At 41.7% G+C, this 22,248-nt stretch overlaps 1 protein-coding gene across 5 annotated transcripts in view; it reads right to left on the minus strand.

Moving 5' to 3' along the window:
• Positions 1 to 22,248, minus strand: part of sbf1 (SET binding factor 1) — a 63,917-nt gene that overhangs the window by 31,119 nt on the left and 10,550 nt on the right. For 2 of the 5 annotated variants that reach the window (XM_044344014.1, XM_044344018.1), the window contains exons 2-9: positions 11,354 to 11,439; positions 8,846 to 8,983; positions 8,406 to 8,534; positions 8,031 to 8,141; positions 3,819 to 3,848; positions 1,553 to 1,658; positions 535 to 667; positions 30 to 138 (exon numbers count right to left, since the gene is read on the minus strand). In XM_044344014.1, coding sequence (XP_044199949.1) covers positions 30 to 138; positions 535 to 667; positions 1,553 to 1,658; positions 3,819 to 3,848; positions 8,031 to 8,141; positions 8,406 to 8,534; positions 8,846 to 8,983; positions 11,354 to 11,439 — 842 coding nt within the window. The remainder of the gene's footprint in view (positions 1 to 29; positions 139 to 534; positions 668 to 1,552; positions 1,659 to 3,818; positions 3,849 to 8,030; positions 8,142 to 8,405; positions 8,535 to 8,845; positions 8,984 to 11,353; positions 11,440 to 22,248) is intronic. The other 3 variants (XM_044344015.1, XM_044344017.1, XM_044344016.1) reach the window with 3 other exon arrangements.

A 22,248-nucleotide genomic window follows, 5' to 3' on the forward strand; every position in this document is an offset into this window, starting at 1 on the left:
TCTCTCATGTTGTATTGATGCCAACCCACCAGTTCTTGTGTCTCAGAGCGGAAGAAGGAGTTGACGCCGATGATGAAGGGAGTGGGAGTGCTCAGGACCTCCAGGAGTTTTCCCGGCAGGATGGGGACATATGTGAAGCTGGGAAGACATAAACAGGAAGAGATTCAGCACATCAGACGGCGTCAGCTACAGCGGATCTGTTTTCCTGCTCTGTAAAGCTTATCTAAATATTAACGTATATTTGCAGTGTGTTTGTGTTTTGTATACAGTTGTTGACTGTATGTAACATCTTGCTGTTATGTCATATTATGTAATGCATCAACACCAATCAGCAGGGTCAAAGTTTTTTCTGGATCTCTTTACTCAAACAATAAAATGCTAAATGTGGAACTAAAACAATAATATAAATAAACTGCACATTTCCAGGCTGCAAGTAAACATCTGTCTGGGATCTTCTGACGTTAGATATGGGAGTGAATGTGTTTTCACAGCTCTGCAGACACGGCAGTAAGAGACTGAGAAGTGGGAACACACCTGTATTTGAGGGGGAACATGATGGCCAGCAGCCCCCGGCAGGCGTCCGTTAGTCGCTGGTAGCTGCTGGACAGGAACAGGATCTTATGTTCCGTCAGAGCAGCACAGAACAGATACAGCACGTTGATTATACCTGAAGAAGAAGAAGAAGAGAGCACAGACGGGACATCACTAGGAATCCAATATATCATATTCTACAATAATAATCTCACTAATTGTAAAAACACACAAACAACATATTAAGGGTTTTGCTAGAATTCATCTATTACTGGTTAGGCAAAGTAACTGGTTTCTACATAGTGTTAGTAATTCTAAAAACATATGAAACATAAATGTGATCATTTCCACATTCTGAAACATTCAAGCAGACTGGCGAGGCTATTCTTCATAATATTACACTGTCACATGATTGTAGCTCCTTTTGTAATCTAAAAGTTGCATATTTGCTGTGTGGAAAGACTGTTTTTGACAGACTTGGGCTGTGTCCAAAATCCCTCCCTCGTTCACTCATTCACTACCCCCTACAGCATATATAATAAACAATCAATTATATTTCAGAAGATTATTACTTATTTATTATCATATTTTTTTTCCAATTGTTAGCATCTCTGAGGGTACTATAGAGAGCAAAAATTCACACTTGGAATTCAGACGCTCCAATAAATTGGCAGACAGCAGATATAGTGCACTATTTGGTAAATAGGGAGTGAATAGGGAGTGATCTGTCTACTGGGCAGTAGCAGTGTGTGAATGTGCATTAAGATTACATCCTGATGAGCATGGCAGCCTCTGTCATCAGTGTATGAATGTGGGTGAATGTTGATATGTATTATAAAAGCACTCTGATTGGTCAGAAGACTAGAAAGGCGCTATATAAAATGCAGTCTTGTCCATTTTAGACACAGAATTGCTAGAATTCATCATAATAAACAAACCCCCCAAACTCAATAACATGTGGAAAACACTATTTAGAGACAGGACAGGTGTAGTATTAATCCCATATTCTAATAGTCCGTACCAAGCTGTCTGAAGAGCTGAGCCACACTGCTGCCGCTGACGGGTAGCGAGTCGTTGATGGGTGTCTGGATAACTTGCCGATCACCAGCGCCTAATGTTATTGTCCGCTACAAATAAAGAAAGAGAGGGGAGGAGAAAAAAAAAAAAAAAAGAGGGATTCAAAAAAGGGAGGTGAGAAAAAAAACCAAAACAAAAAACAAATGTGGTTTCTCAGAAAGACGGGGTTTGACAGTGTGGTTTAATCACAGTTGTGCGTGTCCGGAGAGCAGCGTGAGTCAGCCACAGAGAAATGAAGAAATCCCAGAAGCTTAGCAGGTACACGACAAATAAGACACAAGCCATTCCAGCTGATTAGAAAGAGAATGGAGCCGGGCAGGGCTCCATGCCAACGACCTCGCTGCAAAACAACACCAGCGCCGCCGTATCAATGAGCCTTTATGGGGGAGAGAAATCACCGGCGACATGGCAGGTGTCATGCGCAGGCGATTTTCCACCGCGGTCTGATGTGAGCACAAGTGTAAAGGGGACTGATCGGGGGTGAATGTGTATAGATGATTGGTTTAGGGCCGTGAAGCGTGTCCTGGGATAAATTTAACACAGTAGAGACTCTTATCCGATGTGACTTGCGATGGGTGAAAAAAAAAGGCTGAAGCTTCCGACAGCCTGCGTACTGCATCGGAGATATCTTACAGAGATAATGTTCATTATGTCTCTCCATCAGCAGATAACCAAATTGACTTTGTAGAAACTGTAAATCTACTGTGCCTCCAGACAGAAGACAAAGCCGATAAATATTGATGTGTGTGTGTGTGTGTGTGTGGTTTGGATAACAAGCGTATGCGGGAGTGGAGACAGAGATGGTTTAGACTGCAAAAATAGAAATCAATACCGTACCAGCACAATTATACAGTACGACTGAGCATTGCAGCACAAGATGAAGCTGTTTGAGGTGAGATTACATGACTACTGAACACAGCGTACCTTGAGGACATGATTTCTGATTTATGTATTTAAGTATTTGAGACTCATTAAACAATCCAGATAATCCAGGTGATCACAAGTCCTGATGATTAGAGGAAACAAATTTGCATGTTTGTTTCAGCGACAGTAGTTATGTCTTGCCGGGGGCCTTTAAACATAGACAAACCAGTTGGATTAGATCTGCCATGTGTGTAAGAAAAAGCTTCATTTGAAAGTGTTTAAAATCATCCAGGCAGTATGGCTGTGTGTGTGTGTGTGTGTGTGTGTGTGTGCGTGCTGCGCTAGCTAAGAGGGAGCAGGTGCAGCATTATCTCATGCTCTCTACAGCAGCAGCAGCAGCAGCAGCAGCAGCGTTAGCGTCAGCAGCCGAGCTGTTAGCAATTCAATGCTGTGATACAACAACTGACCATCAGATGTGTTCAATTCAGTTTGCTGTCTACCTCTGATTAAATAAAAAAAGGGGCTAATAATGATATGCATAGAATGCTGAGTGCGTTATTTTACTGATAACCGCATGGCTCTCATGCAGCAGACTTGCCTGCTTGTTGAGTGGTAAAGTAACCCAATGGTTGACAAATTAGTGCCAACACAAAGTCAATACTGATGTTTTGATCACAGGCGAGGAGCCATGGTGTAATTGGAATAATCAGTGTGCTAAACACACACAAACAAACAAACCCAAGGACTGGCTACACAATAGAACGCTCTGTCTACTGTGTAGCCACTATGTTTCAAACTCAAACTGTTTCTTCATCACGTACAGAGCTATCAGAGCTCATTCTGAGATGAAAAGTCAATTTGGGCTTGAAACATTGTACTTTTTATAATGTAAAAATGTTTTGCAGCGCAGTTATAGAGATGACTGAAGTAGATGGGGTTACCACTTTTACTTACAGCTGTGGATGAGCATCTGGAATGCATCGTAACTGATGCTGTTCACAGTACTCTCATCTGAAAGTGTACCGTGGAATGTAAATTGTACTACTTTGTGTAGTTTCTCTCTCAGTTCCTCTACAGAAATACAGCAGTTACATCAAGGATGTAAACCGACAATCAGTCCTAAAGTCAATCATGACTATATGGAGAAGCTGAGAGGCTCATGCTTATATTAGAGGTGCATTATGGTACTTCATGTGACATGAATGATCAGTTGTTGGTCACGTATTGACTGTATCAAAGCGTTTTGATTGGTTCTCCTTAGTTGAGGGAAATGGGTGGAGAAAAGGAAGCTGAGAAAGCTAAGCGCTGATTGGTGGCGTGGGGAGAATGAAGTCAGGCAGGCGTACCAAACTCTCCTCTCTCTCCTCCTGGCCCGGCTACACAAGCACCCAGCGGAGACACACGCGCGCACACACACACACACACACACACAAACACAAGCACCCCGCAGGATAAGACACAGGTTAGAAACAACAGGAGTGTGGGCATAGAATGCCCAAACTTGACAACAATATGACAGTAATGTATCAGCATGGCAAAACAAGTAAGCTGCACAAACAATAACATGATAAACATGAACTGCAAGATGAAGAGGGCTGTGTGAAAATATGAAAAATAAATGTGCAAAACAAAGTAGAGCCATCATTTGGCATTTGGCAGCACTAAATGATCCATTATGTCATTGCACTCAAAATAAACACACAGAACAACAGCAATACAAATATTGATCAATTCATCTATCAATATGAATCATTATTTGTTCAGTTATTGTATTTGGAGTCAGGAACAGCCTCATAGTGTGCAATTTTCACTTGCATGGAATTTACACTGCAGCAGATACTGATTAGATGAGGGAATTTTCCAACACCATGTGACTGTTTTCAACCGTAACAGGTACTAAAACTGAAAGCAGACCTGAAATCACCCTCTAACCTCAAACTCACTGACACAATCCACTGATAAGAGGTGAGGGGAAGGAGTGTCCTGGTGGCCTGATGGTTAAGGTGCATACCACATAATCACAATGTCCACAGTTCCACTCCTGGCTGCAGGACCCCTGTTGCATATCATACCCCCCCTCTCTCTCTCTCCCTGTGTTTCCCGTCTCTCTCTACTGATTGTCAAATAAAGGCAAAAGGCCAAAAAATAATGTTGAAAAAAAAAAAAGAGGTGAAAGGAAAAACTGAAGTGGACAGGCTACGTGCTTCATTAAGAACAGACCTGTTTCTCCATCATGGGACACTGACCTCCAGCAGAACAACTGAGTGGGTTTTCTCTCAATCGAGCCTCAAGGTTCTTACCTAATGTTTGACTCTTAAATGGGATCAGAGCACTTGGCAGTGAGACAAACAGAGTCCGGTAACTGGGACTGGAATTCCCTCTTTCACAGGGATTTTAGAGAACAGTTAACTCCTTCCTGTAACAACTCAATCAATAATGGACGGCTACCAGGGGAATTCTTTATCATTTTTATATGAAAAATGATTAATTCCCTATGTGGGGAAATCTGGCACTACCACCCACACACACACACACACTCACACACACACATAGAGAGGGTCAGAGGTCAGGGTCATGTACAGATGTGTTGTTCTCAGAGGGTCTTAAGCAGAGAACCTGACCACAGGCCCACTCTTCTTTTGAAATTCACCATTTCTCACATTAGGCCAACAGCCTGGAGTTCACTTCACATTTGAGTTGTGTAAACTACTCAGATAAATGACTGCAGTGTTGTAACTTCCTAGTGGTCAAAGACTTGTAAAATATCAGTTGTTTCCCAAGCTGCTCGGCAGTGCTTCCCTGGAACTGTGACTGCTCATTTTCTTAGATAAACGCAGGTAGTTTGTCTGATAGCCTGAGGTTAGATTGCAGGTCCTCAGGCAGCGGTTAAGTCATTGCGTCCTCGTTCATGACAGCCTGCCACAGCGCAGACAATACAAGTAAACTAAAAAAAAAACTCAACAACATATTGTGAGACGTCGGGGTTTTATGGATTAATGTTGTCGGGTCGTTTGAGAGAAACTAATTCAGGGTTCGAGCGTGCTGAGGTTGGTCTGGTGTGTGACACTATGTCTGACGGCTGTCATGTCGCAGGAGTCGGTGTGTTGTGTGTTTTTGAGGTTGCTGTGAACACACAGACTCTGTGATAATGACAGATATTTTGTGAGGATGATCTCACTGAATGGAAGCTCTTGTATGATTAAACAGTCAGAGGAATGTGTGTAAGTGTGTGTTACTCTGTCTAAGTGGTCTGTCCTCCTACACCTCTACAAAATAAAACTGTTTGTGCTCGGCTGGAGCAGGCCATACAAATCATTTCTAAGGGCCTTAACGAGCTGTGTACATATACATGGGGTGTTTTTTTTGAAATGAGATAAATTGGGTGTGTTTGTGTCTTATACTTCACATCATAGAGCATCATGGGTATTATGCAGCTCTATAATGAAACCACTGATCAGATTTTAGTCAGAATGTATGAGTTAAATGGAAAATAACAGGTTGGAGGCCTTAGGTTACCTGTGCACCCATGAGAGTTTGTTTTCACGTGTGTGTTAGTGTGTTAGGAGAGCGCTGCATTAGCTTTGCTGTTTGGGTCTGTATGTGTGTTAATACTGATTAGATCTGATTCTCTCATTCAGACGGTGCGTTCCTGGTAGGAAGCCATCTGCCGTCCCATATGGTCACCCGGCAACCGAACTACGACCCGCACAGCAACGGGCTCCATGGTGTTTGTGTTTTAGAGGAGGAAATGACTTGAAAATAATAAGTGTTCTAAAATGGTTATTAATAGTTGCAATAAATTAAAATCATGACAAATGCAAAGGAAGTAAAAAAAAAAAAAAAAAAAAGGAATGTTTGAAATGATTAACATGATCCTGTGGAAACAGTTTAATCACAAAACACACACACACACACACACACACAAAAAAAAAAGCAGGTCAAAAATAGTTGAAGCGCCATTAATCACGCATGACTTGAAATGACTGCAAGAAGGGAATACATTCCTTAAAGAAAAGAAAACAACTCTGGCCTTTTTTTTTGATTAACAGAATCAATAACATTGAGCGGGTTGTTGATTGGTGAAGCTTGCAGAACGAGAAAGTTACCTGGAGACAGGCCAGCAGCCAGTCACAGGCCAGCACCTGAGGAACCTTGTCTAAACTACAAAGTGGGGACTCATTTATCTGTAACACAGAGGAACCAGTGTACAGTAGGGTGCACAGAAATCAAACACATGGGTTACAACATCTGGAAACCACATTGGGAGGGTTCAACTGATTCAGAGAAAAATAAGACACTTATATTTGAATGTGCACCATGGGTATGAATACGTGTTATTAGTTTGGTTTAGTTTAGTTGCACAAAAAACTGATTAAAAACAAACAAACAGAGAAGTCACTATTTTTTGAGGTGAGAAAAAAAAACACACGATTCTTACAAAATAGATGAAAAAATGAGAAAGAAAATGATGAAAAATGGCAGAAACGACAAGACAAAATAAGAAACTGTTTAAAATAAATGCGCTACCAAGTAACACACAACGCTGCATGTGCATGTTCACGTGCACATGCATATGCATAATTGCAACAAGATGCCAAAAACAAAAACAAGAACCTTTTCTTATCTGATGGAGTTTGCTGCATACTGTTGACTCACTTCAGTGGAAGTTTGTTATCTATTTAAAAATGTCTGCAGCATGAAGGAAAAACACTGGAGGAGAAACTGTTACTGTAACTCACTGAGTTATTTCATGTATCAACAGAAAGAAAACACGTTTGTTTGTGTTATTTGGTTATAAATATGCAGATTGTTGTTTTCTGCCGTGGCAAACATTGCTTGCAGAATATAATGATGTGGTTTAAAACTGTCTGCTAACAATCTGTATCAGCTGCATTTCACAAAGCTTTGTCACTAACCTCTACCAGTAAGTTAAATTCATAACAATGAAAATGATCAATGATGAATCAAATAAAGCTAAAATGTCAATGATAAAGTGTGCAGTGAATGTTTAAAGGATGTTTGACAGAGCTGTACATGACACTGGCCGTCAGGGCGGTAAAACCAGCTCTATGAAGATTTGTGTTATTTCCAACCACATGACTGTCTGTAGATAGTAATCCATAAATTATCAAATTATGCATGCACAAAGAAATGTGCATGCGAGCAGCAGGCACTTCTGCATATGAATAATCATAGTCTTTTTACACACATACAGTACACACACACATGAAGGGCACCGCTTCCGTCACAGGTGATGTATTTCTGTCGTACCGAGCTAACACAGAGGCGGCTTTACTGAAATGAGAGCGGACAGCGTTGAACATGGTGCTGTGCTAGCAGGCTGGGCCAAGCTCTATTTCTCTAAGATGCTAACAGTCTGGATAAGCTGCACTGTTGAGCGAGGAGTGTGTACCGCACAGCAAAGACAAAGAGCTATAACGGCATCAGAAACAGACTGAAGAATAGTGTCAGTTTATCTTTAGCTCAAATCATGATCTTTGGCTTTTGTAGGATAGTCAGGCATCTGCGTGACAAAGACACAAACGGTCAGCAGTTACCTGGGAGCCTCCAGCGATGGGGATGACACATGTGAGGAGATTTCCAATCACCGTTTCCAAGGGGACAGACAGGCCATCTACATGGACGGTGTAGATCAAACCCAGACAGTTCTGTTCAATCGGATAGGGAGGGACATGGAGGTCAGAGGTCAACCAAAAATATAGCATTACACAAAAATGAAAGAGCTACACTATTAAATAATAATATGGTTGTGTCCAGTATTGTGTTTCTCCCATCTGTTCATTCAGAAAAGATAGACGATGAGATAAAACAACATCTGTTATTGCAAACAAGCCCGAGCACACGCTGCTGTCTTTGCCACGATGGAGACGCAGAAACGGTAGAACATTAGGAGCTGTGGTTGTGTGTCGTACCCTGAACACCTCGGTGTAGTCCAGCCGGGACACCAGCACCAGGCTCTTGGGGGCGAAGACCTGAGCCTGTTGGACGACGGCAAGCTCCTCATCTACCTCGTCCACCTCGCTGGCCTCCGCCTTCTGCCGCTGACCACAGAGACGGACAGACATTACTGCAGTTACATCAGACATACATTATACATTGTGCTATTCAAAAGGAATCATTGAATTAGCAGCTATGGATGTTGTATTCAGTTTTATAGTCATTTCTTTTGTAAAGATTGTGTACAGCAAAAAGGTATTTTAGGGCCCCTATGTGTCATGTGACCCATAATTTAAAGAGAGCTCAGCCTCGCATCCTTTGTGAGCAACCAGAGAGGGATCATGTCATTGCTGCTGCACCACTAACTCCAACTGGTAGGAGAAAGTGAACATATTGTTGTGAACAGCTGCCTCACCTGCGGGTTGTCCAGACCCTCCCAGAAGGTGAAGCAGGCACAGTAGTGACGGTCCGAGCTGATGTCAGTCAAAACCGCTACGAAGAAGGAGGCAGGCTGCCGCTCAGGAACCAGCTGCCAACCGCTGGGCTGACAGAACTAGAGAGGAGGAGGAGGAGGAGGAAGTGGGTAGGTATCAGATGGTGACGGGAAGGAAGGAATAAAGAGAAAAATGAGGGTTCATACTAAGCTTTGTGACATATCAGACATACACGTGCTCTTACAGCACCTCAGGATGACTCAGTCAGGGGTTTGGCATCAAAACCTGTCCTGAAAACTTTCCATCCGCTTTAATAACATGACAACGATGACAACACAGCTCTGACTGAATGATGTGAATAGATGAGAAATTGCATTTTGTACTTTTATTTCTAATCACATTGTAGCGGGTTTGAAAAAAAGTTGCAGTATGTAATTTTCAAATATTTACTTGCAAAACATGAAATGTAAATGCAACGATCAATACTGTGAGTGAGGTGAGCAAACAATACAAGGTCAATATTAGCAGGGTTTTATGTTAAGATATGACATTTATTATGTTGTGGTATGTACTGATTGAATGACTTCATCTGAAGTCAGTGTATGACTGGCATGCGTAAACATATTACACATGCCTTTTACTGCTTGCTTTTATCTTCAGTCAATCTACACCCAAACTCTTTATGAAGCTATTTCATGTCTTTTCTTTCTGTCTTTATTTTCATGTCTAATTCAGATATTCAGATAACGCTTTTAACCAGCCGATCACTATGTGAATCCATGCTGACTCAGCAGGCTCGAGTCCATCCTGCTCTGTTTCTTTAGGAATAGTTTAACAATTTGGGAAATAAGCTAGTTTACTCTCTTGCCAAGAGTGAAGATTGACATCACTCTCAAGAATGAAAGCAGCATTGATTTTCTCATCTGACTCTTGGCAAGAATAAGACTAATTCCCAAACTGTCAAACTATTTCTTTAAAGTAAACAAATCTTCTATTAGCCAAATACAGCTGACGGCTGATGTCAGATTTTTGCATCGATGTGAAGATACACAATTATATGTCAGATATTTAATGCACTGAACTGACCAAAAACAGACTCTGGTTCGTTCTTCCAGACACTTCACAGTACATGGACAAATTCAGCCTTGTGATTCACAACTCAAGTTTCATTTCAGGGTTGAATTGAGCCCAAATCAAATGTTTTTCATTCACTGGTTCAGTAAAAATATGTTTGTTTTCTTATATCTAAAAATAATTTGGGTCTCAGGGGTGAATACAGAACCTACAACAAACACAGAAGACGGAGTTTCACCATGGACATAGAAAGCTGGATTGAAATGACAGGACTGCAGGATATCTGAGCTTCCAACCCCCCCTCCATGAAACGTCTGATAGACTCGTTTTCAAATAATTGAACATTTAGAGATTAAACACAAAAGATGCTTCTGTTCCCTCGTGCAGCATTTGAACGGGGAGCAGAAACGGTGGTGTGGAATTACTAGACAGCCGCAATGCTGACATGACAAGATCCTAATATGAATGCAACAATCCCTACTACATGTGGCCAAGGTTTCACCTAGGTTTCTGGAGGGCTTAGGTGCTGTGGGAAGGGGGGTTAGGGGTCCTCCCCTAAGAAAATTTGATGTTATTTGACTAGAAACTATGCATTGTCACATATTTTGGTCTATTATCATGATAATATTTATTAAAAAAAGAATACAGGCTGTAGTTTTTCACCGTATATTCAGACATTAGCATGAAGGAGTGAAACAGATATGTAAGCTGAAGTAACCCTTCATATTTTAGTGACAAATCACACTGTGCCATAAAAAAGTGCAAAATAACATTGAATCATAGTGAGTTGCTCATCCTCTCATAGTCAGGTTAAAGCTGCTACCCAGCTGTTTGGACGGGTATGTTATCCTATTAATAACCCAGTTATTAGTCAATACTCTTACTGTTTCTTTTTCATTTCTTAAGACTTGGGTTTTTTTGAATTACTATTTCCTAAGAAAAAAGTCATGAGTCAGTATCATTCCTGCTCCCTCTGCTGCTGACTGCTGGCTGTGATTCACTGCCTGCAGGTCCCACTGCTACAGAGGAGGTGCTGGTTCGGTAAGAGGCTGCCGTCTCAGCAAATAGCAGAGTTTACAAGAATTCGCCAAACTTTCACTTCATCTGATTCACTATGTCCACCTCAGTGTGTGTGCGTGCGTGTGTACATGTGCATGACCCAGAGAGCAGAGAACAGAAGCAGCGCGACCAGACATGACACCAAAACACAGTAGAGACTCTCAGCAGAGTTTGCTTCTGTTTGTTCAGTTTAAAAAAAAAAAACACTTAGGTGCTGCGTCTGAGTCTTCTAATGGTAGAGGGAAAAAAAACCCTGCATGTGACCCGAGTCAGTAACGCCCCTGACCCTGACAGGGTTACGTGTCCTGTTCTAACTACTGTGCCATACAGGAACATGTCTTTAAGTGTTGACTTACCAGCTCTACGCCTTGTGGGAACGGGCTGTCCTCCCAGTCTTTCTCAGGAAACCGCTGGAGAATGCGACCTTGACCTTCACCCTCCACTGCAGAGACACACACACACACACACACACACAGGGCAAGAGAGAGACACATATAGAGGTCAGTCAACTTCTTTAGTTTTTAATCAGCAAAACTAATTTCATTATCTCCTTTTTTTCTGTCTTTTATCACTTGTATATTTGCACATAAATAAACTCTAATTTCAATAAATCACATTGAAAGGAACTTCAGTCTTGCCGCTTCATGTTAAACATCATTCTGCAAGCTGACAGACTGGTATAAAGGCTTAGAAAGATGATGTCATTTCGCTTTTATTTTCCATGGAGAACGTGACTGATACATGCACTTTGGTCTTGCAGGATTTTGCGACACCAGACGCTGTCCTGACGATGCAACACATAACCATCATCATGTGAAGGTGCGTCTTTTAACCTGCGAAGAAACTACACAGCTGGTATAGCGCTGTGACAAATAATAACTCATCTTCAGTGGCTCAGCGGTTCCTTTTAAAAATAACTAGTTACTTTAAAAAAAAAAAAAAAAAAGGAGAAATAGATATGTTTATCTTCTCAGTAAACGGTGACGTGTTAAAATTCTAAGGAGCTGTTGAAAAAAAACACTAACACCTAAGTAGGGAAAACCCTTGATTTTTATAAACTGCTTCCACATTTTATTTAAATCCACAATATTCCGCCTTTTACAGTTGATTCCATTTTTATTGCCCGTCCGTGTTTTCCGCAACGTGGAAATCATAGGGCCCTACTGGTTAATGAGGCCGTTTCCACTGTTGGCCGGGGCCTGGCTCATCACAGCGGCACAATGCCACCACAAAGGCCAACTTATGTAACCACCACAAGCCCGTCTTTCAGTTTAGTTCCAGTCAGGCTGCTTAATGGCAGCATTCATTCACACAGAGAATACACTTTATCCTCCCGATACAAAGGAGAAAAAAAAAAAAAAATCGAGCATAAAAACGGCACAGGATGAAATATTATCCCGTAGATGTTTTCGACAGTGTTTCGACCCGAACCTGAAACGATTTGCACTTATTTCAGTCTCAAGAGTAAACAACAGAGCCTGTGGGCTTTACTGAGGGGAATCACAGACACAATACACAAACAGAAAGTAGGCCAGCTCCCAAAATACACCGGGAAATACTAAAGTCATCCCCTCTCCCTTGCGAAAAGAGCCATATGTGAATGCTCATGGGACTGTTGCTCTGAGATCAAGTCTTTAAGACCAGAAGTTCATTTCCTTTTCGTTTCAATATGACTGCTCCTTATTCTTGAAGTTTGACCTATTCAGAAGTGTTCTGGCTTCCACTCTTGGGAATTTTTTGAAAGAAACATGAGATAATAGAGACTAAACATTGGTGGTCTAAAATGTGCTGTTCCACATGAGTAAGTTTACGGGCAAAGTAGGATCTTGATTCTGCATTAGGAGGTAGATCATCAAAACAAACACTTCTCCCCCAGCTGCTTCCAATGACAAGCGGGTGTTACTCCACGTGACAAAAGCAAATTTGCACGACTACCTGAAATCAAATATCCTAAGCAGGAGCCTTCAAAACATTAGAGACTTATTAACTAAGTGAGCCAAACATATGTCTCTGGTAACAGCTGTAAAACAAGGGATTAATGCTCCTCTAGGTAAATGCTGCTCAATGTTTTCCTCTAAATGTTTTTCATGTCACGCTGCCTGTTCTAATGTTACACACTATCCTTAAGTGTCAGGCAGCAGCGGAGGCAGAAATGAACCGTCTGATCCTGCAGACTGTGAGGATCACAAGGACTGACGCTGCTCTGACGTGCTGCAGTTTGAAAAAGGAAGAAATGATTGTCTAAAAACAGAGTGAACTATGTGAATAATTGGACAGGGCACAGAATACATCTGGTAACAGGTGAGCTGTGTATTAGTTACAATGGTTTTTTTTTTAAAAAAACAGGAAACATTTTAACGGGGCAGCCCTGTCGCAGGTCACCCGTATTGAGTGGCACCTAAACTGGTAGACAAAAAAATGTGGGTGTGTGTGTGTTCAAATAGAGCACCAATGTTAGAGAATAAAAGAACTCAAATGTCCACATTGTTTCTGTCTGTGAGACTCTGCACATACCACAGCTGAGTGTGTGTGCTTGTGTGTGTGTGTGTGTGTGTGTGTGTGTGTGTGTGTGTGTGGTTGCAGAGTGTGGACAATCAAAGATTTTCATTCATCAGTGGTGTTATATGCGATGCAATGATGTCAACATAAAAATTAACTACATTAACACCACATTATTTAAACAGAGCTGCAATGTTTACCAAACTGACACATAATAATTAATAAAAGAGGCAGAAATAATCAGTCTGCTGGTAAAAAAGGGGCTGATATATTTTGTTATGAGTGCAGCATGTGAGTTAGCCAAACCCCTTCTTACGCTGTCATGAATCATCCACAGTACAGTGTACCGGAGCTGATGCATGCTGGGACTTTACGTCACCTTCAAACATTCTCCTCAGAGACACTGATTTTAAAAAAGGTACGGCCTCGTAGCGATATGTTGTCAGTGGATGACGAGCTGTAGGTGTGTCAGACGCACATGCACGTGCAATGAACAAAGGACACACACACACACACACATACACACACACACACACACTGAGTGTAACAGATATCAGCCAATAGTGAGGCCGGGTAGCTATTACTCAGCCAGTTAAAGCAGGACATCCTGCAGCTGAAGGAGGAGTGTATGAATGAGCCAGAAAATGAGTTTAAAATGACACGCACGCCTAACAACCACACACCGCTCTCTCTGTTTCACACACACCCACACATACAAACACACAAACACACTAACACACAAACACACAAACACACAAACACACAAACACTTATACTCTCATTGTTTGTTTTTTTCTTCTTTCCGTCAGACTAAACCCAGTTGGTTCCTTGCTGTGGGCTGGTTTATAGAGACGTATGCTGGACGCAAGACGTGTCCCGTCATCACATGACTATAATTTTGACTCTATACAATGATGTCAAGAATATGTGAATGTAAATAAAAGGAATCTATGGAATGTAAACAAGACTTAAAAGCTTCTAGTTGACTTCACAAAGCCACCAATTACTCTGAGAAATGAGAAGGCGCAGGGCGAGACAGTGACTTACTGTTCCACGCTAAAAACTAATTACAGCCGCTGGACATTTCAACTGCTACACAGCTTCTAAATATTTAGTTATATAAAAGGGAAATTACAGAGAAATACAAAGATCTTTCCATTTGTACTCTTTGGGTTGGAAATGATAAATACAATGATAAATGAGGCTGTTTGTGCAACTCAACCTTTCCGAGAACCGTTTAAACCACTCCTTTTTCACTGTTTGTTAGCTAAGCAGCTACATCAGCTCCCATTAATGAACTGCTAGGACACATGAATAGAGACAAGCTTTTCTTAGCGTTTTCCATAATAAGCCAGGTTATACATGGCTTTCAGTCTGTTGCTTATAAGCCCTCTTCTTTCATTTCTAACCCAAAACTAGACCTCCTCAATATAGCGGTTCTATCATAGCTCAATATCAGCCCATTTGCTGTTAGACTATACAGTATATTATGTATACGCATCCAAAAAATAGAAGCAATGTTTACTGTGTTGTTTACTGTGTTGTTTACTAAAGCATCTATGCTTCAGCTGGCAGAATCTAAAATCTAACTGAGATTTGACATAGACGTTCAAGCAAAGCAGCAAGTTTGCAACCAAGAAGAATCACTTCATTGATTGCAACCTGTCGATTGTGCATAGTTCTGCTTTACTTCCATAGAAATATAATCTGTACTTCTTGTTTTGAGTAGTCACGACCGCTCCCACAAAGTCTCACATGGTCGTTGATCTATCATAGATGACTTTGAAGAGCACACTTGAAATCTTTACCGGCGGCGTCACCTCTGACAGCGGTCTGAGAATATTCCTAATGCTATTTTGGAGTGTGTTGTCGAATTTTAAACTAGTTGGGTTCGTAAAAACACGTATCAAATTAAAAACCTGTAACCATCTATTCATGGCCTATTAAAAGCCTAATCCAGACCACCAAAAGTGAAAGCATTTTTATGCTGTTGAAATACTTTCTGCAGAGAACCGCAGCAGGCAGGAAAGCACAAGGAACAGAGCAGAAAGCTGTAACCCCATCAGTCCCAGCAGTGAGCTGCACCAGTACCTCCATATCATCTGCTTGCACCCAGACTGGCACGTCCTCTGGGATCCAGGGGTGATGCAAAAAACAGAAACTATGATGCAAATGTTTACCTTGAACACTAAACAGCCTTTGAACAGTGTTTCCACAGGAGCTACAGAAGTTCATTTTGAAATAAGTCTCTGAAACGCCGACTTACATAATCTCTCACATCTCTTTGGGTAAAAGTTGAGATAATTTGGTCAGGTGATAAATATAAGTTGTTACCGTGCAAGTCAGGATTCCCCATAAAAGAATAATTTCATGAAAAATGAAGAGGCTATCTCAAGAACAAGTTGTACGGGATATATTTAAGTCAAAAAAAACAGCTAGATAAAAGTCTTGAATTCAAATGCCATTACTTGTGACAAAAGCTCCACATCCGAAGCAGTGATGTAACACATAGATAACTAGGTGAAACTAAGTAGGTTAATGTGAGCACAGGGGTCATCTCAGAGCTTCTGTCTTAAAGGGGACAGGAAGAGAGATTTCCATTTCTTCTTTTTTGATAGACCATGAAAATGAAAATATTCAACTGATAAAAGGACATAATATGACCTTTTTAAGGTAAATGTCAGACATGTCAGAGGTCTCTTCAGTTCCTACAGGAAAGAATGGCTGAAAGATTCAACCCATCATGTGATACTGTTGAGATCTGTATGAAAATTTCAGCTAGTTCAGTCAACAACGCTGCACACTAAACACAAATCAAAGTCGTTTTGCCTGTTCTAACATTGATTACAGCTTGATCTGTATTATTACATGCTGCCAACTTCATTAGTTGTTGACATATATGCACTGAAATGTTGCCATTACTGCACTGTTCTCAAGAATACAAATTAAAAACAGGCAGATCTAACTAGCTTTCTATTTAGCACAAGAGTTCAACTCTTCAGATATAGACTGCCATGCTCGATGGGATTTATTAGCGTAGCTGGAATGTGTCTTTGGCTATTCAGACTGTTTGGATCAGACTGCCCGTTATTAAATCTAATTTTTTCCAGCTCCTGCGTAAACACTGTTGCATGTCACTTGGTAGATCTGCAGCTCGTTGGCAGAGCGGTGAGCTAGCAAACGCGGCAGGTTCTACGACAAACCCTGATGACGACTACATCGATGCTGCAAAACTGTGAGAAGACATATGATTGGTCCTGTGTTTCAGAGAGGAAAAGCAGCCAGAGCCCAGAGCCCAGAGCCCAGAGCCCAGAGCCCGGGCCTCCCAGCCGATCTCACTCACACTCAAACTCCCGACTGCTGTCTGTCACTTTAATTCAACTTGACTTTCAATATTTCAACCAGTTCTTTCTGCTAACATGCTGTGCAGACAAAAACAGGAGACAGGGATCAAGTCTGAGTGATGCTATTTCAATTATAATACAAAGTAAGTTCTATTACATCTGTTTATTCATGATAAAAACATGTGAGCATACAGTGACAGCTCTGTGCCTGGTACAGTCTGTGAATAAAAGAATCACACCCAAAGGTGGTACTGAGTGCAACTAAGTGTACAACTAATGCATGACTGATGATAATGCAATGACAAGGCTGTGATGAAAACGTTTACTGCTTCATTATTTGCATATGATTCCGCAACATCCCGTTGAAAGAGATAACCTGCGTTACACTAAGTGAGGAATCTGCCCACCTGCACCTGAACAATTGCACAACCGTCCGGCCCGTTGTGCACAGAAGCTGAGGCGACAGGTCAGCTGTTTGAAGAGGACGATGACTGGACAGATATCTGTACTGCAAATGAGACTGTATCACATCATAATAATGTAACTGCGCAAAATGCGATTACATTGGTAACTGCATCCTGTTTTGTATCAAGTTAGTCATTATCTCTTATGACAGTCTGATAAGTTGAAAAGATTTGATGCGGGTCTCATCCCTGTCACACCCACTGCTTTCCAGCCTGATCCAGTTGAGTAACTCTAGGATTGGCGAAGCTCCAGCGGGCTGCGTGTACATCTAAGAAACAGATCTGCACAAATGACCTGCATTTACAAAGCGGTGACACAGATCAGGATCGTATCCAATCGTGCTGTCAGACTACAATTCCAGTTTAAACTGTATGATTCCTTAGTTTGTTTTTGGGTGGAAGAGTGCAAGTTGTGACATGTCCGTTCATGTTTTATTCAACAAACCTAGTATCTCATTTTAAACTCTCTCACTCAAATATGAGCCCACAAGGCTGCACAAAAATCATTATCAAACATTTAATTTGCTTACACCATCTGCTGCTGTTGAACGTACTGATTTTGATCAAATATGCCAAAAGTGTAAGATAAATTATGCACCTCTTAAAATTAAAACGAGTCAAGTAATTATATTTTGAGCCACAGTCATGGGGGTCTGGTTAAATCCACAAACAGACTTGGCAAAAGTCCACAGTGTGTGTGTGTGTGTGTGTGTGTGTGTGTGTGTGCAGCAGGTGGAAAAAGTTAGGGCTCAGCAAAGAGTGCTGCTGTTCAGGTAGCAGTGAGCAGTCTGTATGCATGACTGCGTAACAAAGCTGCTGCTGATGTAAGACAGCTGTTTCCAAAGATTCTCTATCAGTCTGCAGAGTGAGAGGAATTTGAAACGAGTGGAGTGGCCTTGCGGGGATGTGACAGCCAGATATCAGCCGGGGGTTGTTGTGTAACAGCAGGTTTTCGGCCACGTTCGCGCCGACTTCAGGCACGCTCGTCGCTCTTTTGAACGAGGCCGGTCCGGCGACACGGCGGGAGTGCCGACGCAGAGGGCGCCGGCAAAAAAAAAACAAAAAAAACACACACAGGGTCGTCCAGCTAAAAAGTTGAACCTGGTTCAACTTTTGCCAGATCACAACACAACATCATCTGGTAAGGTGCTGCTGTGGCCGGTCACATACATGCAACTGTGCAGTCGTGGTAGATTACTTTGCAATATGAATGTCATATTTCTACTGCTGATTCAACGTCTCTGACCTGTTTTAACACAAGACTTTTTTTTTGGTATGGGCGCCCACTTAGTGAATGGAAGACTTTTCCTCCTGTGCCAAATATTGATCATTATCTCTACATCCATGTTTCATCTTATACACCCCAGTCCATATTTTATGGCGCCACATTGTCTTCGCATCCTCTTCCTGATTTAGATGATTTCCTCCTTCAACATAAAGCCTTGAATCTCAAACTCAGGATATGACCGTCGACTTAAGGTGAAGGTTTACCTCGGTGCATCGGCCTGTTTTAACCCGCAGCAGCAACACGAATGAACACAAGTCCAAACATGCGTTATAGAAACTCATACATGGCTCCGAAATCGTAACAACATAAAGTTTGCCAAACACTTGGTCACAAGTCACGCTGACTGAAAGCAACTCTCAAATACTAAACTGGTGTTTCTGTTATTTTGTCCACCCTGTGGATTGGAAGAAGTGTAACAGCGGCTGTGTGTTCGCAGTGTGAGCAACACAATCAACAACTCACAATCAGTGCATTCAATTCCTACAGTGAGAATCCAAAGTGACTGTGTCAATGTGCAGACTGTGAACAGGCTTTTCATCCACTGAACTCTCTCTAAGCAGCAGCCAAACCAGCCCTCCATGTTTCCTGCTTTGCCAACCAAAGTCATTTAGCTTCTTAGACAATAGTTGTGCCTGACTATTTCAAAACGGGCTACAAGTTGACCAAGAGGCATTTAAAGCGGAAAATGAAAGTCTATTAGTTTTCCATTTACTTTTTAATTCATGCTACATAAATATCCTGCTATTCAGAATGAACTACCACGGACATTCCCTTCTTATTACCCTCTTTGTGTAGTCTAACAGTGAGAAGTAGAGTGACGGCTATCATGAATGGGTCCGGCGTGCGTCAAGTAGTCCCATGTTGAAAGGGATATGAACTTTGCCCCTCCAATTCCTTGCATCTTGCCGCTGTGTCCTTATTTTCGTTCTTTAATGAGGCTGTGTTAGCCAGCATAGTTAGCCTAGCTTAAATAACTTAACAGAAAACTGCAGTTAATGCTGAGAATGTTTTGTTTGTGCAAAGACCAGTTGTTTGTTAAGAAGCAGTAAATAAGCAATAACACGCATTCGTTCTCCTAACACATAAATATAATAAGTAAAGCATAGTCAAAGGTTTCCATGAATAAAAAAGCTGATTTCTTAAGATAATGTTGTACAGATTGTAAAACCCTTGAAGGCAAAACTGTGATTTGTGATATCAGGCTGTATAAATAACTGACTTGACTTGACTATGAGTCCACTGTTTTCCACAGAGGACAATATAACTGTTACATTATGGACATTCACCAAAGAAAAAAAGTGGAGGCTGTGATAAAATAACTTCAGATATTTTGGCAAATAAGACAGCAGACAGAGGGTTATAAACTGACCAGACTGATTGGCTAATATCTGCAAGCTAGTTAGCCAACATGTTAAGTAACACTGCAGGCCTGCTCCAGTTCTGACTTGACTATTTTCAAATGTTTCTCATGTTTTCTTAGATATTAGTTGAGTGAAAAAAGAAAACGGAATATATTTAAAGGAAATCTCTGCTTTATTCAGCTGCTATAAATATAAATAGTCATTGAAACAGAGCTTCGTGCCAGCCGCGATCAACCAGAACAGACGCTCACAGTCTGAATGTGAAGCACGGCATGTCTTACAAGCACACATCCTAACATAACCTGCTCAAATAAAGCTTACATAAAACGTCAAATGAGGAAAAAGAGAGAAGCAGGCCAGAAGAGGAAGAAGATGCAGGAGCAAGGGTGAAAACGTGGGTCACATATAGTGCGGTTGAGTGTGTATGTGTGTCAGAGCTGGCGATGACTCCTCACACAGATGACTACAAACTGTGATACAGGATGGAAGGAGAGCGACTGGTCATGTGATCACTGAATGATGGCAGTCAGAGTTGAAATGAGTGCGTAGCTCAGTCTCTTTGAGTGTGTGTGTGTGTTTGTGGCTCTGTGTGTGTGTGTGTGTGTGTGTGTGTATGTGTGTGTGCGTGTGCGCGCGTGTCATGCTCTTGGTGCTAAACCAGACTGCAGCTTCTCGTTCGCAGGCTTCCAAACCACAGTGACACATCAGGCGGTTTCCACGGCGACTGCAGCAGTCGAGACAAAAGAGCTCTGAGCCTTGTGTGTGTTCATGCAGGTTTATTTGTGTGTGTGTGTGTGTGTGTGTGTGTGTGTGTGTGTGTGTGCAGATTTGCAACTATGCACGAAACGAGCAAGAAAGTCTGGTCTGAAGCGAGCTGAGAGTGTTGAGATTGGAAGTTACTGATGAAACAATCTCTTACAAATTCTCTCCTCAGGTTTCATTCACAAAAGTTTTTTATGATGAAAACCTCCTTGAGTAACTTAATGCTGCAACAAAATGTGCTGCAAGTATTATGCTTATATATATATTGATACTACTAATGTCCATGTATCATTACAGGATCAGCTGCATTACAGGTTAATGTGATTAGAGTGCACTTGAGGTGAACTACAGTATCCGCATTGTGTTAAGATAACATCTCTAATGACATTTACAGAGATGAGGCCTTCTGGGTGACAACATACAAAACTATATGATGACATCATTGTATTCAGGCTCTACACCACACCCTCTGATAGTGCTCTCTCTGCTGTGTTTGCTATTACACACACACACACACATTCATTTACACATGAATACACAGCCACTCACTTGCGCACTTTCTTATACACACACACGTGCAGGACAGTGTTGTTGAGTAATACGAAGGCATGTGAGTCACTCTGATTAAAAGCAGCGCAGCAGCTACAGGCCGAAGCCCCTCACTGGGTCCAATCCAACACAATATGGTTTTATGTCACTGAGCTCCTCAGAGCCGCACATCAGCACATCAATAAGTTAACACTTGACATTTCAGTCTGAATCTGGTGTCAGGCGACATCAAAGATGATAATCCTACATAATTAAATGAAGCAATGCATGTTAAAAACCAACTGGCTGAGCAAAGCTGCCATTTAGGAGCCAAATAGAGGGTGAAAAAAAAAAAAAAACCCTCTCCATCTGGCAACCGCCGTCGCCCTGGAGACAATGTGGGACTTTTTCTTTGTGCAAAAGCTCTTCAGCAAACTCACATCCTTCCTGCAAAACTAATGCTCCCCCCCCCCGCCCCCCCCCTTCTCCACCTCCCGAACCCCCAAAACAAAAACGAAAAGCCTTCCAGGAGAGGAAATGGCCTCAGAGAAGGGAGACAGCAGTCGCTAGACTTATTTAGTTTTAGGTGTTAAACTGCTTCAGTTCTACCTCGTATCGAAACGTCACAGACTGATGATTGATGAGATGACTTTTATTTCTTCTCCGTTCTTTTCATTTCGCCTCCGCAGCTACAGGTGGCTGTCTGCAAATGTCCTCTGCTTTAGTCTGAGCCGCCAAACACATTCAACAGAGTCGGGGGGGAAGAGAACCTGCCAATGCTCACAGAACACAGACCATCTACTTTCCAGTCACTCTGGGTTTTGTACATTCACAATTGTACTTCCAGACAGAAAACAGACAGACCATGGCTTTGTTAAGACAGACCGTGGCTTTGGTCATAAATAGCACAATCAGTATATTGCTTAGAATGACTTCGAACTGTAGACAATAAAACACAGTGCAATATTTATTTTCACTTGCACTGGTGTGAAGGACAACCACTGC

Source organism: Thunnus albacares, chromosome 23, assembly GCF_914725855.1.
Source record: "Thunnus albacares chromosome 23, fThuAlb1.1, whole genome shotgun sequence".
Lineage (NCBI taxonomy): Eukaryota > Metazoa > Chordata > Actinopteri > Scombriformes > Scombridae > Thunnus > Thunnus albacares.